Below are 21,698 nucleotides of genomic sequence, written 5' to 3'. Positions count from 1 at the left end.
CTGTCTATTGAGTGTCTCTTCAGGTTGGCTGAGATTTGCCGTACTTTCTATGGTTGTTCAGTCCCTGAACATTCCATGTTATCAGTTGCAGTGTAACCCGACCAGGCTCTTAACCCGAGCCATTCTTTGTTGAACTTCCTGTCATGAGCTGCCTGATGTAAGTATGAGATATGATTCTGATGCGGTTAGGAAAGCATTCCCACCCAGGGCCTGATTCTGATGCGGCTAGTAAGGTCTCCTTACGGCATTTGCTCCTTCCAAATCGGATCGGGAACATGTATTACCGATCAAGGGCCCAATGATGATGCGGTTAGGAACATATGCTCCCATTGAAGTCAATGGGTGTCCACCCAAATCGTATCGGGAAGCATCCGGATGCATCGTATTTCGTCGGTCGGACTCTCCCGATCCGAGTGGGTCAGAAACCATTTCCAAACCGATTCGGTCGGGAAGCTTTCCAACCCGCATCAGAATCAGCCCCTGAATTGTATCATGCTGTGCACTCTTTTGGTTCTTGGCTAATTTTAGATGCAATTTGGGTTACGAATTGCTCCATTCAAAGTTGGGGATTTATTTGTTAAGTATAGGAAGGCGATATTTTTGTTAACAATATTTTATTTGCAATATTTTTGTATATCGACATTGTGTGCATTGAACTGACGAACCGGTACGATACTTGGGAATTAGGGTACATATTAACCCTGCTCAAATTATCCTAAATAATGATGGTGCTGCAGTTAACAGACTGACAGAAAATATCAAAAAGTTGATTAGATTACCAGTGTCACTAGCAGGCAGGATAGCTGTTATGAAATGGGTGGCTCTGTCTAGATTCTTATTTTTGTTTCTTACTATACCCATTCTTCTGTGCAGGCCATTTTTTTCACACACTACAACAGGTAGTGACCAAACTTGCATGGGCAGCAAACAACCAGTCTCGGGTTGAGCTGGCATAGTGCCGCTACATGGAGTTCCACAGAGTTGGAAAAATCCTCAGTAGAACTCTGCTCCGCTCCCCTCCCTAATATAATGATAAAAAAGAGGCACTAACCTGCTGGGCGTCTCCAGACTGCCTCCTCCTCACCATTCGTCTCTCTCTCCTCACCGTCCTTGTCCACGGAAACCCCTATGTTGTATGTCATGCGCTTATGCACCCGGTTCCCCAGATTCGAGGTCGACCGCCCTAGCTGTTGGACCAACTCCTCTCCCCTGTTGTTTTTAATTTTGAATTGACTGTAGTGTGAATAGTTATCCCTCCGCAATCCAGCACTTTCTCTACTGTTGCACTGAGTGGGAATAGTAATTTTTACCCTTCCACTATTCAACAGTGGGACATGTTTCAGAGTCACCAACGGCGACCTGTTGGTTTCTAGAGATTCACCTCCCAACACCTCTGTTTATATTATGGCTGCGCTGCTCATTGAGGGGAATTATAGAGGAGACCCTAGAGGGACCTTCCTCGTGTGATGTGCTGACACACCTCATTCACAATGTGAGTCACAGTCACATTGTTTGCCATCCAAATGCACTGGCCATAGGTGGAGAAAGTGTAGAGGTCTGAAGAGCCATCAAGAATGGCGAACAGAAATACAGCATGCATCACTGATAAGCAAAGGCTGTTTTGCGGCTCTGCCATTAAAAATGCCTCATTAATGGCAGACCCAGGCTCATAGATGTTAAATATATCCAAAGATGTTATCACGCCCCAGCGGTCTATGCGATATGGTCTTAGGGAGAGTTCCGAGTGTCCTGGATGTCAGGAACACTCAGCGAGCTTGGAACTGCCCTGCTGTACGAAGTCACTGGGGATCAATGTTTGCAGACAACAGGCAAATAATAAATGTTGAATTAGTGTTGACCCGCTCATTGCCCTACTGGTTACATCAAGGCAGTGCCCACTCTGGTCAGAAGATTCACAGCTACAGAGCTGTAATTCGCAGAGAAACGCGTCACAAAGAAATAGTGCAGAGGGCCACCTCCCTCCATTGAGGATTGACAACATAACCTCACATCCTGTCGCGTCACATCCAGAAACTAGGGTTTATTAATTCTATCCAAATCAAGACCACGTAACATACGGCGACTTATCAAGCATACTTGGGGGCTTATTTACAAGTCCCTCGCACTGCCGGTGTTTTTACTTTTGATATGGGAAAAAGTGACGTACCGGCGGCGCAAGAGGCGTGTCAATAAGCCCCTTGGTGTTATGGGATACTGGCGAAGACATATAAAATGAGGTGATCAGTATAGTGTAATGAGACCGAGATATAATACCACTAACTGTCTGCTGCAGTGCATTACATCTGTTCATGGGCTTCCTGGTTCACTGTCTCGATGCCACAAGAATGTGATGCCAATAATATGTGACTGAAATCCCATGAAGGTAAGGAGAGGGTCGTTCCCATGAAGGTAAGAAGAGGGTCGATCCCATGAAGATAAGGAGAGGGTCGTTCCCATGAAGAGTAAGGAGAGGATCGTTCCCAAGAAGGTAAGGAGAGGGTGGTTCCCATCAAGGTAAGGAGAGGATCGTTCCCATGAAGGTAAGGCGAGGGTCGTTCCCATGAAGATAAGGAGAGGGTCGTACCCATGAAGGTAAGAAGAGGGTCGATCCCATGAAGATAAGGAGAGGGTCGTTCCAATGAAGGGTAAGGAGAGGGTCGTTCCCAAGAAGGTAAGGGGAGAGGGTGGTTCCCATCAAGGTAAGGAGAGGATCGTTCCCATGAAGGTAAGGCGAGGGTCGTTCCCATGAAGATAAGGAGAGGGTCATTCCAATGAAGGGTAAGGTGAGGGCCGTAGCCATGAAGATAAGACGAGTGTCATTCCCATGAAGAAAAGGAGAGGGTCGTTCCCAAGAAGGTAAGGAGAGGGTCGTTCCCAAGAAGGTAAGGAGAGAGTCGTTCCCATGAAGGTAAGGAGAGGGTTGTTCCCATGAAGGTAAGGAGAGGGTCGATCCCATGAAGGGTAAGGAGAGGGTCGATCCCATGAAGGGTAAGGAGAGGGTCGTGCCCAAGAAGGTAAGGAGAGGGTCGTTCCCATGAAGGTAAGGTGAGGGTCGTTCCCATGAAGATAAGGAGAGGGTCGTTCCAATGAAGGGTAAGGAGAGGGTCGTTCCAATGAAGGGTAAGGAGAGGGTCGTTCCCATGAAGATAAGAAGAGGGTCGTTCCCATGAAGATAAGGAGAGGGTCGTTCCAATGAAGGGTAAGGAGAGGGTTGTTCCAATGAAGGGTAAGGAGAGGGCCGTTCCCATGAAGATAAGAAGAGGGTCGTTCCCATGAAGATAAGGAGAGGGTCGTTCCAATGAAGGGTAAGGAGAGGGTCGATCCCATGAAGGTAGGGAGAGGGTCGTTCTCAAGAAGGTAAGGAGAGGGTCGATCCCATGAAGGGTAAGGAGAGGGTCGATCCCATGAAAGTAAGGCGAGGGTCGTTCCCATGAAGGTAAGAAGAGGGCCATTCCCATGAAGGTAAGGAGAGGGCCGTTCCCATGAAGGTAAGGAGAGGGTAGATCCCATGAAGGGTAAGGAGAGGATCGTTCCCATGAAGGTAAGGAGAGGGTCGTACCCATGAAGGTAAGGAGAAGGTTGTTCCCATAAAGGTAAGGAGAGGGTCGTACCCAAGAAGGTAAGGAGAGGGTCCTTCCCATAAAGGTAAGGAGAGGGTCATTCCCATGAAGGTAAGGAGAGGGTCGTCCCCATGAAAGTAAGGAGAAGGTTGTTCCCATAAAGGTAAGGAGAGGGTCGTTCCCAAGAAGGTAAGGAGAGGGTCGTTCCCAAGAAGGTAAGGAGAGAGTCGTTCCCATGAAGGTAAGGAGAGGGTTGTTCCCATGAAGGTAAGGAGAGGGTCGTTCCCATGAAAGTAAGGAGAGGGTCGTTCCCATGAAGGTAAGGAGAGGGCCTTCCCATGAAGGTAAGGAGAGGGTCGTTCCTATGAAGGTAAGGAGAGGGTCGTTCCCATGAAGGTAAGGAGAGGGTCGTTCCCATGAAGGTAAGGACAGGGTCGTTCGATAGAAAGAATCGAAAATGGAAAGCTCCTTATAGCTTTACTTTAAGGGTCATTTTTCATGTGGGGTTTTAGGGACTGACTGGGAGGAGTCTTTTTGAGACCGCACGCAATCTGAGGATATATAAGTGTAGAAAGAAACAATATTATGTGCATGTGATGTAGTGTTTTCTATTGTAGATGGATGAAAGAATCAAAAGATGACAAAAAATGCATTTGAAATGGTGGATGTCAGGGGTTTGATGGAAGGATGAATGGCTAGATCCTTGGACAAGAGAGCTCTTCTGTGGAGGGTTGTGATGACTTACTTTGCTTTTTTGGTGCCATAAGAGCTTTCGTTGACAGTGGGAGGTGTTTAAAATTTCTGGCTACTCCCTTGCATATGTGTTACCATTCTGTATTTGCTGTGTGCTTATGTGTGGATTCTATACATCATGCATATGACATTTTGAGTAACACCCAACTGCTTCTTGAATGTTACACTAGTAATTTTAAATGTTTGCATGTTTTGTTTCAGGTTTAAGGTTTTAGGGAGAGCCTCATAGTGCCATGAGCTGTGCTTGAGATGCATATTGTGTCTATAGCATTAGGCAAAGCGTAAAAAATAAACTATGTAATAGTGTGTCGACAGTGCCTCTTTAAGAAAGCTGCAGGGAAAAGGACCTATGTGACTTCCGTCAGCGAGTGCAACACTGCGAAGCCCCCATAAGCAAAGTCAGATTCCATATTTTAAGTTCCACTTGTTGAAACACCCATAATGCGTTCCCTATAGCGGGTTCATCACAGCAACCCCCCTTTAGTTCACCTATGCGTGCCGCGTTACATCTCACAATGGTACTCAGATATGAGATGCTAGTAACAAAGTCTATGCGAGCAGATCTCTCACCAAACATGTCTGCTCAGGACCATGGGTTGTAAACAAAATATCAGACTGAAAAACCCAGTGCAGTGACCATATGAATAGATTATTATCATATGAAATACCACAAAAAGACCTGCACAGTTGCTCAAAGCTGCGCGCAAACCGAAAAACCGTGAAGTGCACAATTGTCTCATCCTAATATTAAACTCATTTTGTACTTAAGTGGTTGTCTATTTACTTACTTTTGTACTACTATTGTGCAACTTTCTCTGATGTGTCTGTAAAACTTACAATTTGTCCTGAATTTCTGTCCTGAATTTGGCCCCATGCCAGTTGGCCACCCTACCAGAGCCTGTAACCCCACAGCTCAGTAGGGCCAAGACACCTTCAGAGGGAAATGTAGAAATTCAGGGATCTTCACAGAACTGGAATAATACACTGACGTGCACGCGGACACGGATCACAGTGAGAAAAGCCTCGAAGCGCGCGTGCACATCTTGTGCACACATCAGTGTGAAAAACACGAATGGCAACTTCATTTGCTTAAAGCACAAAAATAAAAATTATGTGTGAGCACAGAAAACAATTGAGATAAATACAGAGCGACGTGTTTCAAAGTGGCACGAACTGGTAATTCTAGAAGGTTTCGCGCGCTTTTGGGAAGAGGAAGGCGCGTGATAATGTCTGCTCTGCACGTGTGTTAATCCGCATGGAGGGGGGGGGCTCCCTAGGAGAGCCCCTCCCGCACCCTGGTTCCATCCCTGAAGCGCTGCGGGTTAAAACTAGGCGCTGTGCGTGGGGGCTATCTGATCGACACACAACTCACACTTGTAATCAACATAACTTTAATATTAGAACACGTTCACCAAATGTCTCATGAGCTCTCTGATGACGTCACCCGGAGTACAAGCACGTGCCTCCACGTGACATGACCCGTGCAGTGTGCTGGAAGCCCCCCGGCGGTGCACACACCTCCTCACGCATGGGACACCCCACATTACTTGTGTGCAGGCTGACACACAGCCCCTCACCCCATGACTCGTGTGTTCGGCGACCACACCAGGGGGCAGCCAATCACTCACGTCACGTGATGCATGACAACAGAGGGGTCACACTCTCTGCTGGTGCACCGGGACACCCATGATGGGAGAACCCATTTAGTTTATTTCCAATCTAGGTCAGTGTCACCCTATGTGGGGGTGATGCAAGTCACGTGACCGCATCTTTAAATCAATTCAAGGTAAAAGGCAGCCACTAATCAGATAGCTTCATTTAAAGAGCCCCCCCCCCCACACAAAATCAACACCCCCCTTGGATTCCGAGATATAAAAAGGCAAACACTGCTGCCCTGTTTGCATTAGCCAAGGTTTTCTCTCTCTGAGCTCGCCTGGAGCCCTGCGGTCAGGTCAATGAGTAACTCGCTGATAACAGAGTCAGGTATTCCGAAAAGACACCAGGACCTGAATAATACATGGACGGGAGCCCGGACGGACAAAACTCATCACATGGGCCACAGTGGACTCCGGGCGGCCAGCGGCGACTCAACTGAAGACAAGCATTGGAGCCCAAAGACTGGTGGCTCAGATCCCAGCCTCTGCTGACCGCAGCCACCAGGGGCCACCAGGGGCCACCAGGAGCCACCAGGAGCCACCAGGGGCCACCAGGAGCCACCAGGGGCCATTAGGAGCCACCTGGGGCCCCCAGGGGCCACCAGGAGCCACCAGGAGCCACCAGAGGCCACCAGGGGCCACCAGGAGCCACCAGGGGCCACCAGGAGCCACCAGGAGCCACCATGGGCCTCACAAACTGGCTCACGACTCTCTTCTCTCACAGGAGAGTCACCGACTCACAGATTAACATCTTGACCGAGAGCCAGCCCCTGACGAACCTGACTCCCGATGGCGGCGTGGTGCTCCAGAGTGCACGGCCGGTGGTCCATAGCGAGGCCGCAAGCACCCCGTGCGTCCTGGAGGCAGAGTTCAGCCATCTTGTGGCCCAAGTCGGAGGGAAGGAGAAGTTCCTGTTTGTGGGGGACGCAGTGACTGCAGGGAAGGCTTCAGGGGGCGGGATTTTCCAAGAACTTTCCAACCACCTTTTTGGAAACACAGTTGGAGGCTCCATGGGGGACACAATCCCTGAGGAAGTGACGAAAAGCAACATTGTAACGGGGAAGGGCCAGTCGGGAGCTGTGGAACGCGCTCCTCCTGCACCTGCCAAGTCCCGCGCCTTCAAGTACCCCGCCATCTTGGTGGTCTTCAAGTTCTCCATCCTACAAGAGAAGGCCAACGAGGTGACCATCAGGGAGATCCTGAAGGACGTCCGGTCCAGGTCCAAGGAGGCCGCCCCGGCCATCATCGGCATCGTGTACTGCGAGGACGACGTCTCAGAGGAGGAAGAGCGGGCGGCGTACCACCAGCTCTCGCGCTACCTCCAGGACGCGTTCCACCCCGAGAGCAGCAGGGGGCCGCGGGTCAGCGTCTGCCTCTACACCAAGTCAAGGCCTAAGTCTATCCTGGGAGTGCGGAGCTGCGTGTGGGAGACGCTGAGCTACTCCGCGGCAGGTAAGGCTTCATTGTCCATCTGATGGAAGGTATACAACAATGTGACACCAAGGCAGTACAACCACCAGGTGGGCGGTGCCTGGACGCGACAGCCCCAGGGTATTAGGCTGGAATATCTGGGTAATGAACCCCATTTACTGTCAGTTTCTGATCCTCATGGTGGAGGTGTCTGGAGGAGGTCAGGATATTTCATTGATGCAGCCTGAAAAAGGCCCGAAAGGTGTGTCGAGGTTTGAGGGAGGTTGCCTGTGGTCGATGCTTCTGAGATGCTTGGATCCTGGCTCTCCAACCCGCGTCACTGCTCGATGGTCACTGCTCGCTCTTCTTGTTCCCGTGTCTTGCCGTGGACATTGGTTCATAAGGCAAACACTGCCTCAGTCCATGAACCTATTCCAGAGGGTTCGCCAACCCCACCGACTGAGGAGGGGGTTCATCTGGGAACGGCAAAGGAGGCTGGCCTTCAGACTCAGGTCTGGGCCAAGAACCTTAAGATGCTGAGAGATCGGAACCACATCTCAGCAGGTTGATGACACTGGTGTGGTCCACGCAGGCTGAGGCGGTGCTCACGGTGCTGTGAGCACACACCGTCTGCAGGCCGTGTCTTACCCGCTACCTGACTAACTAAATGACTGACTCGCTCTCACTGACTGACTGACTCTCTCACTGACTCCCTCTCTCACAGACTGACCAACTGACTGACTGCCTGACTCTCTTAATCTCTCTCTCACTGACTGACTGACTGACTCTCACTGACTCTCTCTCTCACTGACTGTCTGACTCTCTGACGACTCTCTCGCTCTCCCTCTCACTGACTGACTCTCTCACTGACTGACTGACTCTCTCACTGACTCTCTCTCTCTCACTGACTGACTGACTCTCTCACTGACTGACTCTCACTGACTCTCTGACCGACTCTCTCCCTCTCCCTCTCACTGACTGACTCACTGACTGACGGAGTGACTCTCTCACTGACTGACTGACTCTCACTAACTGACTGACTGACTCTCTCACTCACACTCTTTCACTGACTCTCATCTGACTTACTGTCTCTCTCACTCTCTCTCTCTCTCTCTCTCTCTCTCTCTCTCACTGACTCTCTGACCAACTCTCTCGCTCTCCCTCTCACTGACTGACTCTCTCACTGACTGACTGACTCTCTCACTGACTCTCTCTCTCTCACTGACTGACTGACTCTCTCACTGACTGACTCTCACTGACTCTCTGACCGACTCTCTCCCTCTCCCTCTCACTGACTGACTCACTGACTGACGGAGTGACTCTCTCACTGACTGACTGACTCTCACTAACTGACTGACTGACTCTCTCACTCACACTCTTTCACTGACTCTCATCTGACTTACTGTCTCTCTCACTCTCTCTCTCTCTCTCTCTCTCTCTCTCTCTCACTGACTCTCTGACCAACTCTCTCGCTCTCCCTCTCACTGACTGACTCTCTCACTGACTGACTGACTCTCTCACTGACTCTCTCTCTCTCACTGACTGACTGACTCTCTCACTGACTGACTCTCACTGACTCTCTGACCGACTCTCTCCCTCTCCCTCTCACTGACTGACTCACTGACTGACGGAGTGACTCTCTCACTGACTGACTGACTCTCACTAACTGACTGACTGACTCTCTCACTCACACTCTTTCACTGACTCTCATCTGACTTACTGTCTCTCTCACTCTCTCTCTCTCTCTCTCTCTCTCTCTCTCTCACTGACTCTCTGACCAACTCTCTCACTCTCCCTCTCACTGACTGACTCTCTCACTGACTGACGGACTGACTCTCTCTCTCACTGACTGACTGACTCTCACTAACTGACTGACTCTCTCACTCACACTCTCTCACTGACTGACTCTCACTGACTTATTGTCTCTCTCACTCTCTCTCTCTCTCCCTCTCTCTCACTGACTGACTGACTCGCTCAGTAGCTGACTGACCGACTAACTGACTCTCTCTGCTCACTGGCTAACTCCCTCTCTCACTGACTGACGCTCACTCTCACTGACTGACTGCCTCTCTCTCACTGACTACCTCACTCTCTCAATCTCTTTCTCACTGACTGACTGACTGACTCTCACTGACTGACTCTCTCACTGACTAACTGACTGTTATTCATGCCCACCCCATAAGAAAAAAAACCCATAACAAACAACCATTGGGACAGGCAGCTAGAAGATGCCAGCATTGAAAGGACAAAAAATACTCCAGACATTATTTATTGTTAATACTTTTTTAATATGGTCGTTTAGTTGTACATGATGCTTTCTTGGTAATATATAAGGTAACAAAAATGCTTCTGACACTTCTTTATTATAACTTTTCAGCATGCTGCAGACTTATATACAGCACAGCTTAAAGACATAGGCATAGTCAATATCTCTGGCTAAACACAATAAGGTCTCAAAGGTGAGACCTATTGGCTATGCCAATGCTTGTTTTAGCTTGTGTTTTAAGCCACGTCCTTAATTACATCGGCCACGCCCCTTGAGAGACCCTCCCCCACCCTGCTTTTCATCCCACTTCAAGCCCTGGGTACTTCTGTCAGTCCTACTTCTATGTCTATGACCTGTCCCGGTTTTTTGTATTGAGAATCTGGTCACCCTACAAATGGGGCCCCGCCCACTGGCTGGACAGTACAATACAGCCATAATCTGGCGCTTTGGACTTCGGTGCCACTTTACCTGCTGCACCTGCTCAGAGAGTTGTTTGCGAGCCTGAGGGCACAGTCTCAGAAGGAACACACGGTACTGATTGTGTGACACAAAGCGCTGCGGGCACACCTACTGGGCAAACACCGGCCACACGAGCTGTACGTGGGCGACGGGATGGCCGTGCGGGCACCCACCTGAGGGCAGACCAACGCCAGGGCATTGCATCAGGGCAACATCTGGGAACACACGGTGGTGTAACATTAGCTCCCACAGCCCCTGCGGTGTGGGGCTCCAGAGCTCCGGGGGGCCCCCTCTGGCACTGTGCACAGGTGGTGGGCCCTTGGCCTGAGAGCTCCTGACTGGGTCCTGAGTGTGTGGTGCCCACTCCATTTCCTTTGCAGGGGAGCCCCCTCAAGGTTCGTTATGCCACTGGGAAGAGAGCTGCCCAGTGGGGATACCCTCTGCCCTATGCTACACTGGGCAGATGCACGAACACTATTGGAAAAGATTATCTGTGTAGCAGAGCTAAGACCTTGGGTTAGGGTGACCGTAAATTTCACGGACCGTCCGTAATTTGGACCTCACGTCCGTTGTCTGTGAGGATCCCTTTCACGGACGCCTTTTGTCCGCTGATTGCCACATACAGAATGACAATGGGGCAGTCTGGGGTGTGACAGCCAGTGATGGCCTCCTCCTGCCTCAGGGTACAGAAGGGCATTCTGTTAAATAAAAGGTAAAGCGCCCACGCTGCAATGTGAGAATACAGTTTACATAAAGAAGCCTGTGAAACAAGTTAAAAAGAACAGGTTATCGTTCTTTCACTGTCTCATCATTTTAGAACTGAAGTATTTTCAATATTATATTCAACAAAGCCATGGTTACTGCTTTTTTATTTTAAGCAAATAACAACCATTGACAAAGCCAATAGTCCTGGCTTGTTGTTGGTGTAATGATACTTGCTGTATTATATATCTGGATACAATGACAGGAACAAGTCACGCGAAACACTATGCTAAGCACAGATTTTTAGCCTAGGTGTTTTAAACCACGCTCTTAATTACATCCAACACCCCCTTTGAAGAGACCCCCTAGTTTTTTTTATGCCACTTAAAGCCCTGGAAACAACACCAGGTCACAGTCACCTCACATCCTGGCACTGTGCATCATGCATGACTTTTAGTTTTCAGATTGCCTATGTGCAGGGGCATAGTGAACCCCACCCCACCCCACGCTTTTGGAACTACAGCGAGGTGAAGTTCTTGATGGGCCTCTTCTGTCTGCAGCTCTGCAGACAAAGGCTCAACTCCTAATGTGAAAAGGTGGGTGAGTCAATAAGTGAAGGAATGTGTGAATGGCTGGATGGATTACTGAAAGGAAAGGATGAATGAAAGGGTGAATGGATAGATAATAAAAGAAAGGATGGATGGATGAGTGAATGAGTGGAAGTATGGATGAGAAGAAAGGTAAATAGATGGATGTATGGGTGGAAGGGTAGATGGATGGGTAAAAGGGTGGATAGGTGTGTGAAAGGATGGGTGGATGGACGAGTGAAAGGATGGATGGATGAGTGAAAGGGTAGATGATGGGCGAGTGAATGGGTGAATGGATGAGTGAAAGGATGGATGGATGGATAAGTTAAAGGGTGAATGTAAGGATTGATGAGTGAGTGAAAGGGTGTAGATGGACAAAAAGATGGATAGATGAGTGAAGAAGTGAAGGGTGGATGGATGAGAGAACAGATGGATGAGTAATAGGGGCCAATGGATGGATTCATGAATGGATGAGTAGATGGGTGGGTGGGTGGAAGGATGGGTGGATAAGTGAAAGGGGGATGGAGAGAGAAAGGGAGGATGGATGACTGAAAGGGTGAATGGGTGGAAGAATAAGTGACTGGGTGGATGGATGAGTAAGTGAAAGGGTGGCTGGAAGGGTAAACGGGTAAATGGCTGGATAGATGAGTGAATAGATGGATGGGTGGAAGAGTGGATGGATGACTGTATGGATGGATGGGGTGAAAGGGTGGATGGATGAATAATGGATGGATGAGTGAAAGGGTGGATGGAGGGATGGATGAGTGAAATGATGGATGGAAGGATACATGGTGGGTAGGTTTGCAAAAGGTTGAATATGTTTGGATATAAATGGGCACATAGATGGAAGGACAGAATGAATGATGAAAGACTGAATGATGGGTAAAAGATTGATTACACCTTGTAGCACCCATTATCTTAAGTGACATTTCCTATACATTGACTTTCACGTTTATATGAGTCGTTGTCTCTACTTAATGTGTGTGTGATGTAACGCACTCTGACACCCTGCCCTACATACATGGGATGAGTAACACTATAAAAGAAATTAAATGCACATGAGAGAGGGTCTATGTGAAGATGAGGGCGCCATTGGAGGGTGGTAGCAAGGCCGCACTGGTCAACCGGGCATCAGGTGTTTCCCTGGGAGGCTGGAAAGGGGAGTGAGTGGTTTTGTTGTTACTTGGACTGCAAAGTTCCCTGCATATCCAGTGGTTTTCAATCACAATAAAAGCGGCCTCACATACTCAGGTGTGGTTCACCATCGACTGGTGACTAATGCACCTGCTGGAGCGAAAGGCGAGTTTTGAATCGTCTCAGGTAGCAAGCAGCGGCCATACTGAAAAAACGTGAAGTGCACGATTGCCTCAACCTAATATTAACTTATTTTGACTTGTACTTAAGTGGTTGTCTATTTACTTACTTATATACTATTGTGCGACCTCTTCTGACGCGTCTGTAAAACTTACCCTTTCTCCCGAAGTTTTGTCCTGAATTTTGACCTTTTGTCCTGAATTTTTGTCCAGAATTTTGACCCTTTGTCCTGAATTTTGACACTCGCCGTGCTGAATTTGCACCCATGCCAGTTGGTCACCCTACCTTGGGTGGACTTCCGACTTTCAGGGCGCTACTATCCATGACTCGCAATGTATGCAAATCATTCCATTCCCAGAATGCCCCTCTGCTGAGCACCACGGCATGTGTCTGCATTAGCACATGCACCTTTTCTACTTGTTTCTCCAGCTGAAGACAGTTTAGGTGAAGAAAACGTGTCTGGGCCCCCAGTGAATTATGGGGAGTAGGGTGACCAACTGCCCCTAATTTTCCCCAACGTCCGTTGTCCGTGAGAGATGCCTAAACAGACCCCACCGAAGGACACAAGTTACCTCCCACAGTTGTGAATCCCCAGCTGAAGTGGAAGAGAGTGGGTCTCCTCAGATACAGTCAGGAGGGAGGGCAGACAGCTAAAAAGAAAGAAACCTTCTTACCAGAGGGTCTGAATCCCCAAAGAAATACAAATGTGTGCAATCAGCAAGTCATGAATTGATTCCTGATATTATATTTTCTTTATGAGAGGTACTGTAAGGGGGTGCCAAGCTGAGCTGGGGAGTGCCTGCTTTTAATGCACAGTTATACAAAATGTTTGCACAAGGTATAATCTGTATATTATTGAAATCTTTAATTTAGAAGCACTTTTATTTTAATCTAAATTGATATGTGCATTTAGTGGCAGCCTATATTATACTGCGTGTAATTCACATTTAAAATAATGACATAAACATTCCCAGTGCTTTCAGAGACCTCCTACCCAAAAATACACAAGACACTTTTCCCTGCTGCACCAAACTGGATTTAATTCTGTGGACCTCTGGTTGCACCCATATACATCAGTAGTGAACGCATTCACCAATAGAGGTTTCCTACCATACAAATCCACTAATTAATTTAACTTTCATAATTTTCAGTCAAGGTGTGCATTATTTTATGTGTAGTTACCTGAGGGCGAGAGATCAACAAAATCATTACACAATATTTTGCTTTTTTTAGCCGCGCCTTTGATTCCACCTCTGCACTCACAGACCACGCCCCCATGGCAGTATAGATAGTGTTTTTAATGCACTTCACCCCCTGCATTGAAAAGCTTTGAGGCGGGCGAGCCAAGAAATTAACAATGTGAGCCAAGGGTCTGACTCAGATCTAAGGGGCCCATTATGATGTCGGGCAGATTGCCGCCGCCAGGCTGGCGGTAGCCACCGCCAGCCTGGCGGGGGCAATCCGCCCGATATCCACACTCGTTTTCCCGCCACCATATTAGTATGGCGGGGGGACCTCGGCGGACGGAAAGACCGTCCGCCGCTTTTCCGCCCCGGTCACCTTGCGGCCGGGGCGGAAAAGGAATAATATGGTGGCGGTGTCTATCAGACACCGCCAGTCGTATTATGATGGGCATATTTCAATGCCTTTCCGTGGCAGCAATGCCGCCACGGAAAGGCATGTGGGGGCCCGTTGCAGGCCCGCAGGGACTCCGGGGGGTGGGGGGTGCACATGGGGGGTACCTATGGTACCCCCCTGCATTTCAATGCACAACATGACAGGCACCTCGCGGTGCTTTTAGCACCATCTGCCGCAATGCTAAAAATGCGGGAAGCGCCCGCCACTGTGGCGGGCGCATCCTAATCTGTAGGACGGGACCCCCGCCCTTATGGCGGGTGGTCCCAAGCACCGGAAGGATGACTGGCGGACTTTGTCTGCCCGTCATCCTAATGGACCCCTTAGTGTCCATGCACGAGCCAAGTCCTGATATGTTTGCCATGTAAATTATATAACAAACATCATGTAAAATATAATAAATCCAAAAGAGGTGTATTTATTTAACATGAGAAGCATTGACGTTAATACATCACATTAAAGCACATTAAATCAGATACATTAGGTTTTTGTACAACTGACATAGAGAACTCACATATTTGAAAGTGCTTTCATATACGTTAAAGGAAAAAATTGTAGTAAAGTAAAATATTTGCCTAGGATCATATAATTTAAGTAGGGGAGCTGTGATTTATCCTGTTTTCTAATTTAACTTTGTAAAAATCAGCCAGAAAATGGGTATTTGTCTTTCCTTATGTTAAGGGCTTTGTTTTGACTACTTTGCGTATTTATATAGCGTGAACTCGACCCGAAGCTATTGGAGCACCCGACATGAGCACCACTTACATTACACAGCGTCACATTCATTGTTCATACGAATGGGTAGATTAAGGGGTTTTATTCAGATTCACAGAATATTGAGCTGATTCCGAGAGTCGAATCTGGTGCCCCAGTTCCAAAATCGTCAGCTCTGGCCCTAACGCCACATCCTGGGTAGATTGAAGGAGGCAGGAAGAAGCCACATGAAAGCTCGGCTCGTTATGGGCTCGGGGGCCTAACAGGACCTTGAGCTGCGCCAGAGTCAGGCTTCAGGCTCAAGCCCGGCTCAACATTGCAGTGGTTTGCCATGCCTAGAATAGCTCTATAATATCAAAAAAAAGTCAGTGATGCTAGCTTATTGTGTCCTGCCCTCCCTCACTTTAATTATGGACCTTTTTAGGTCAAGCATAGCGCAGCGCGCACGTGCTGCTCTAAGAAACCGATCTCTTGGAATCAATCTGTACTTTTCACACGCTCGTGCGTGGTTTTTTTTGTTGCTTTCTTTCTATTGGTCTTTGCGTGCGAAGGCAGCACACAATTGGGCAAAGGCAGGTACATGTCCCACCTTTGCCAGGAATTGTAGCCGGCCACGGCATACAGCTTGTGGTTACACGCAGTGGCGCGCAGTGTGCCATCTTTTTTTGCGTGCAGCGGGCACGCGCACCACTCCCAGGCTTGTTTCATGTTAGTTTTTGGAAGCATTGGTAAATAAAGCCTCCCTTCCTGACTGGGCCCGGCGTTGTCACGTGACCAGTATTATCCTCTGCACGCCTCACACAGTGGTGCTGATGAGCCTTAGCCGGCTCCCTCACCAGCATGTTGGCGCAGCTGGCGTACTCGTAATTAATGATAATAAAAATAGGTAGGGGCTGGTGGGAGTAGAGCTTTCTATTTGTTGTGGTGTTTTTCACTGTCCCTGGCGTGTAGTTAGAATGGAGTTCTAGATTCCGTTGTCTGGGGGTGTGGGGTTTACTGAAAGCCTCTGAGAGCGTATGATGGAAACGCAAAGTGCGTACCCCTCCATTTCCCTTTCTTACTGCCATTCAGCGTGATGTTCCGAATGAAATAAAAACATCCCCCTGATGTTTCAAGGGATTATCTCCGTGCAGCGTAAAACCAGGCTACACAAAAGGCTGGTGGTGCAACAGAGTAATGATCAGGCAGGTTACCACAGCACTATAAATATGTAGTTTCTCAGGCATGTAAAGAGCATTTAGAGTTATGTGATGTACATTTCTTTTATTGGCACATCGCAAACTGAGTGGGGAAATAGATGTAACACGTGGTATGTTGCCTTTTCTATGACGAGGTCGATGTTCTGTAAATTTACCATAAAATAGCGACCCACCTGTCCCAGATTTTCAATTTACTTTTACCATTAAGCGAACCAACTTTTGTTTTAATGTAGTCTTTGTATAGTGCTGTACCCGCTTGTTTGCGTTACATAATTTATCTGCAAAAATCAATTCTTTTTTTAATGTGATTAGTAATACCGGTAAACAAGTAATAGACAAACTGCTGTCTTTCTTGTTAGTAACAAGCAACATACACAGACATTACGGGCCTGATTCACAGAATGAATTTAAGACTCAATCCTAAACTTACTACTATTTTGGTATTCACAGAATGCACTTACTACTTTTGGTATTCACAGAAGTTAGGATTTTGTCTTAAGTTTGTATTAAGACAAACTTAAGACAAACTTAAGACAGACTTAAGACAAAATCCTAACTTAAGTCTGTCTTAAGTCTGTCTTAAGTTTGTCTTAAGACAAACTTAAGACAAAATCCTAACTCCTGTGAATACCAAAAGTAGTAAGTTCATTCTGTGAATTCCAAAAGTAGTAAGTGCATTCTGTGAATAGCAAAATAGTAGTAAGTTTAGGATTGAGTCTTAAGTTCATTCTGTGAATCGGGCCCATCCATGCTACGAGCCCTGTGATAGTTCTGAGGCAGAGGGGTAACTGTCATGGTTGATGGTAGTCCTGTTATGCTTATAACGAAAGAGTGTGTTGTTTATTATTATTTTTTTTTTATTTGTACATGAAAAAAGACATATTCATAAGCATAAATTATGCATATATCAACATTAATATTTCTTATTGTGAATACAGATTATGTAATCATGTAAGCAAAAGAACATAATATAATGGTTACATCAAAGAGTAAATAGAAATTAAAGAGTTGTTAATATTACTATTTTATTGTAATTATCTGGTCCTAATATTCCAGCCCTCAATCGGCTCGCAAATTCTTTCCCCTCGCATCCTGGCTTTTTTCCCTCTACATGCGTAAATTGCTTTTTCTTGACTATAAATCCCTAAGTATCGTGTCAGCCATATTTGGAAATTAGGGGGGATCTGCCTCCTTCCATCGTGCTGCTAGGATTATTCTGTACACCGCCGTCCCTAGAAAGAGGCATATTTCCTCGTCCTTGCTGTGCATAAGAGTATTGTCATATCCTAGTAGATATAGAGTCGGTGATTCAGCTACGGTATGGCCGAACACCTCTTGCCAAAATTCCGCTATCATTTGTCTGAAAGGTGTTAATTTGTCACATTCATAGAACATATGTATCAGATGTGTTGGACTAGTACCGCAGCGAGGACATTCGGAATTCGCTCTTTTCCCCCAAGTATACAGTTTGGCGGGTGTATAATATAGATTATATATTGTCTTATACAACTGGGCCTTTAAGTTAGAAGAAATAAATAATTCAGATAAGAGCTGTAGTGACATGTCAATATCGACATTAGGATTGTTAAGTTTATTTGCCCATATAGATTCAATATGCTCTACATCATCCTTCTTACTTTCTAGCAACATATCATAGAATGTGCCTATCCTGGATGTTGATTTACCCATACAATCCAATAAGGGGATATTTATCAAAGAGATATTAGGGATTTTTCTATTGAGGATAGTGTTGATTTGGATAAACTTAAAACTATCTGTGTTCGGAATTAAAAGTTTGTCTTGTAGGTGCTGAAACCTAGTTTCTGTGACGCCCTGAAGGAAATCTCCTAGAGTTAAAACCCCCAAGTTTTCCCATCGCCTGGAAATATCATCATTAGCTTGTCTTGGTAGCACAGATGAGTTCCATAATGGTGTGTACTTATTAAATTTTGGGATTTCAAGTTGCCTCGCTGGTTTTTTCCAGATTCTCCAAGCACTCTTAATAATCTTGAACTTAAACTTTTTATAATATGAGGGTTCTAATTGTTTTAGCAGCAAGCCTTTTGCCTTGTTTCCTAAGGCTAATTCATATATTGATGGTATAGCACTTTCTTCTAGTGTTGGATCTGCTGTATATATATATTGAACAGGGGAGACATTTGCTGGAGCATAGTGGCCCATAGGTAGAGCATTATATTGGGGATTGCTAGCCCACCTCTGTGTACCGGGAGGCATAGGTAATTTAGGGCCCTCCTGATTTTCCCGTAATTCCAAATAAACTTGCTCATTTGATATTCTATTGTTTTAACAACTTTATCTTCAACTATTAGAGGAACAGAGCGAAACAAATACAGCAGCCTAGGTAGGATGTTCATTTTCAGAAATTTTCCTCTCCCGATAATTGAGAGGTGGAGACTGTCAACCCTCTTTAGATCTTTCTTAATGTTTTTTAGTAGGGGTTCGTAATTTAAATCATTAATGATCTCTACATTAGGTGATATACATATACCTAAATATACCGCTTTATCTACCTTCTTTGGGTCGTCAAACTGAATATTGTCAGTGCAAATTACCATGGTTTTATCCCGATTGAGAGAATATCCTGAGATCTGCCCGAAGGCTTGTGTAATAACCTCAATTTCAACTATAGCCTCGGAGGGGTAGGGTGTTATTACCGCAACGTCATCAGCATATGCCAGAACCTTAGTGTCGTGAGAGCCTACCGTGACAGGTATAATTAAATTACTTGCTATTAATTTGAGGATCAATGGATTGATGTACATAGCAAATAAGATCGGAGAACACGGACAGCCCTGTCTTGTTCCTCTTAATATTTCAAACAGCCTAGATTCCTGTCCCATCGCTAAAACCCTGGCCTTTGGTTCGTGGTACATTGCCTTGATTGATTTAGAGAGGCAGGGCCGAAAGTTGTTTTTCTCGAGCACCGCCCATAAGAAACCCCAAGAAACACGATCAAACGCCTTCTCGGCATCGAGTAGGATCATCGACATTCGCCCCCGTCACATTCATAATATCGAATAGCGATATAGCCCTACGAGTGTGGTCTGTGGTGGACTTACCGGGAATAAAGCCGTGCTGCCAGGGGGAGACAAGGTTTTCGATGACCCTCCTGAGCCGATTAGCCAAGATTTTTGAGTATATCTTTGAGTCCGAATTTATTAAGGAGATTGGACGATACGATGAAGGTGAGTTTGGGGGCTTTCCCTTTTTAGGGAAAATAACTATATTTGTTACCTTCCATGAGTCAGGAGGGATGCCGCTTACTTGAGTCCCTACAAATAGATCTAGTAGATATGGTGTTATACATTCTCCTAGAATTTTGTAGAATGAAAGAGTGTGTTATTATTGTGATATTTATTTTCTTTTTGATGTTTGCTCGGTGACTCGGTTCACCTATCAAATTGCACTAATCATTGTATGTACTTCTCTGATGCTGCAACACCTTACATGTGGCGTCAACCCGTATATGTAACTGGCTTCATTTCTTTTCCGTTGGGGTGGTATGTGTGTAACTGAAACTCTTGCACTGTATGTTTCTTTTTTATTGCATCATCAAAACCTATAAAAGGCAGCTACATTTTTTGGGGGGATAATCCATTGGTAAGACTTTGAAGAAGGGAGCATGCTCTGGAGTGAAACAAAACTCATAGAAATGATGATTTAAAACATTGTAACCAACATGATCGTAATTGACGCCATACCAAGAAATGATAAAATGCCTGGTAAAAACGAACTTAAACAAGCATTGGCATAGCCAATAGGTCTCGCTTTTGTGACCTTATAAGTATTTAGTTATGCAGCACAATATCCTTGGTGCAACCACATTAACTGTTGCATGTTTAAACACTTATAAGGTCCCAAAGGCGAGACCTATTGGCTATGCCAATGCTTGTTTTTTTAGATATTGTGTCAGATTAACCTGCAATCTGTATTTATTTACCACAGTATTCTATTCATCTTACAGAATTCTACAAAACACTGTCTTCTGGTTTAAAGGGCATTGAGAAAAATAAATTAATCTAGTCAGTGGCTTGAGTGTGCTATGCATAACCAGTAAGTCTGGGTTCAAATACTGGATTTTCTTCGCGGCTACATTGTGTGATCTTAGTCAAATCAATTTACTTCCTGTGTCTAAAGGACTTGAAAGTGACATTTGAGAGCGCTTTCAAGTAATTCCGTTTAAGATGGACGGTGTACAAAAAACTCACTTGCATGTTTTATTAGTCTGGAATGTTCCACCATCGATTACAATAATATCAGTCATGATGTGAGGGACCCCAGATAATCGGTTCACTTTGTTACCTCCTGTTGCAGCCAAGAGGAAGGGTAGCAAATATTGTTAAGTTCATGTTTAGAGACTTGTATTTCAGATAAATGCCAAAGCAATGTTGTCATCTGATGCACTAAACTGAAACACTCCCCTATGTTTTAAAAAAAAAGTTTTTATTCTTGTCTGCCAAAAGAGTTTACTACATAGCATGACAGTAGCCAGGTGTGTAGCAATAGATTCCATCGTACATCTACAGAAGAACAGTGCTGGGCTATTTATGAATAGTTAGCACACAATTTTTACTTTTTCTTTGTAACAAACGGACCCGTGATAAACTGTCCCTCCCCCTCCCCCCCCCCGCCCAGTTGTCGCTGCTTTAACTATTAGCGTAGGGAAGCAGCCAATGAACGCTGAGGTGCTTAGAATAAAGTGTTCCAGAGGAGAAATCATGACAGTGTGTCAGAGAAAGGCGCCCTTAAACCACTGCCTTGGGTAGTTGCCTAGATGTGGTAAGAACAACTACTATATACAAACCGAGATTGCGTGTGTCGGTGGAATATGGGGGGAGATTAGCATGCGTGGTGCAGTCTTTAAAGCCCTCCACCACAATATCCCAGGCCCGTGCAGTAAAATATTTTTTCAGACCGACTCATTTCTCCCTGTGTCATGGGCGGTCTTAGATCAAAACCAAGAGAGCGAGCCTTGCTCCAATTTATGATAATTGGAGGAAGTGAATCCTTCCAGGGCAGTGTAATGTTCCGTTTTGCTAGAAGAAGAGCCAGATCGAGGAACTTGGTCAAGGGTTTCTCGAACGTAGGGCGGGGGAATACACCCAATAGGTCTGCTTCTGGGGAATTCGCTAGTACACGGCCCATCGCGGTCACCAGCACCTCAAGAACTCTTCGCCAGTATGAAAGGAGTGTGGAGCGAGACCAAAGCGTATGAAGCAAATCGGCATCTGATCGCGTACAGCGAGGACATGCCGCTGCGACTCCCGGGAATGTTCTGTTAATGCGGGCAGGTGGAAGGTAGGCTCAGTTCAGAATATTAAATTAAACGTACTAAACGCAGGAGCTGTGGGACATTTTGTGGGGATACTTTAATATTTCAGCCCAGTCCATACTGTGCAGAGGTTTGGCCATGTCATCTTACC

The 21,698-nt window shown here is 46.3% G+C and overlaps 1 protein-coding gene across 1 annotated transcript in view; it reads left to right on the top strand.

Annotated features, from left to right (window-relative positions):
• Nucleotides 1-6,231: 6,231 nt before the first annotated feature.
• LOC144797622 (uncharacterized) overlaps nt 6,232-21,698 on the top strand; it is a 29,917-nt gene continuing 14,450 nt past the window's right edge. Inside the window, exon 1 of the mRNA XM_078668315.1 lies at nt 6,232-7,420. Coding sequence (XP_078524441.1) covers nt 6,652-7,420 — 769 coding nt within the window. The 5' untranslated portion in view covers nt 6,232-6,651. The remainder of the gene's footprint in view (nt 7,421-21,698) is intronic.

This window comes from Lissotriton helveticus, chromosome 12 (assembly GCF_964261635.1).
Source record: "Lissotriton helveticus chromosome 12, aLisHel1.1, whole genome shotgun sequence".
Classification (NCBI taxonomy): domain Eukaryota; kingdom Metazoa; phylum Chordata; class Amphibia; order Caudata; family Salamandridae; genus Lissotriton; species Lissotriton helveticus.
The sequence above is the reverse complement of the archived record's forward strand: the minus strand, read 5'-3'. Positions and strand labels throughout refer to the sequence as shown.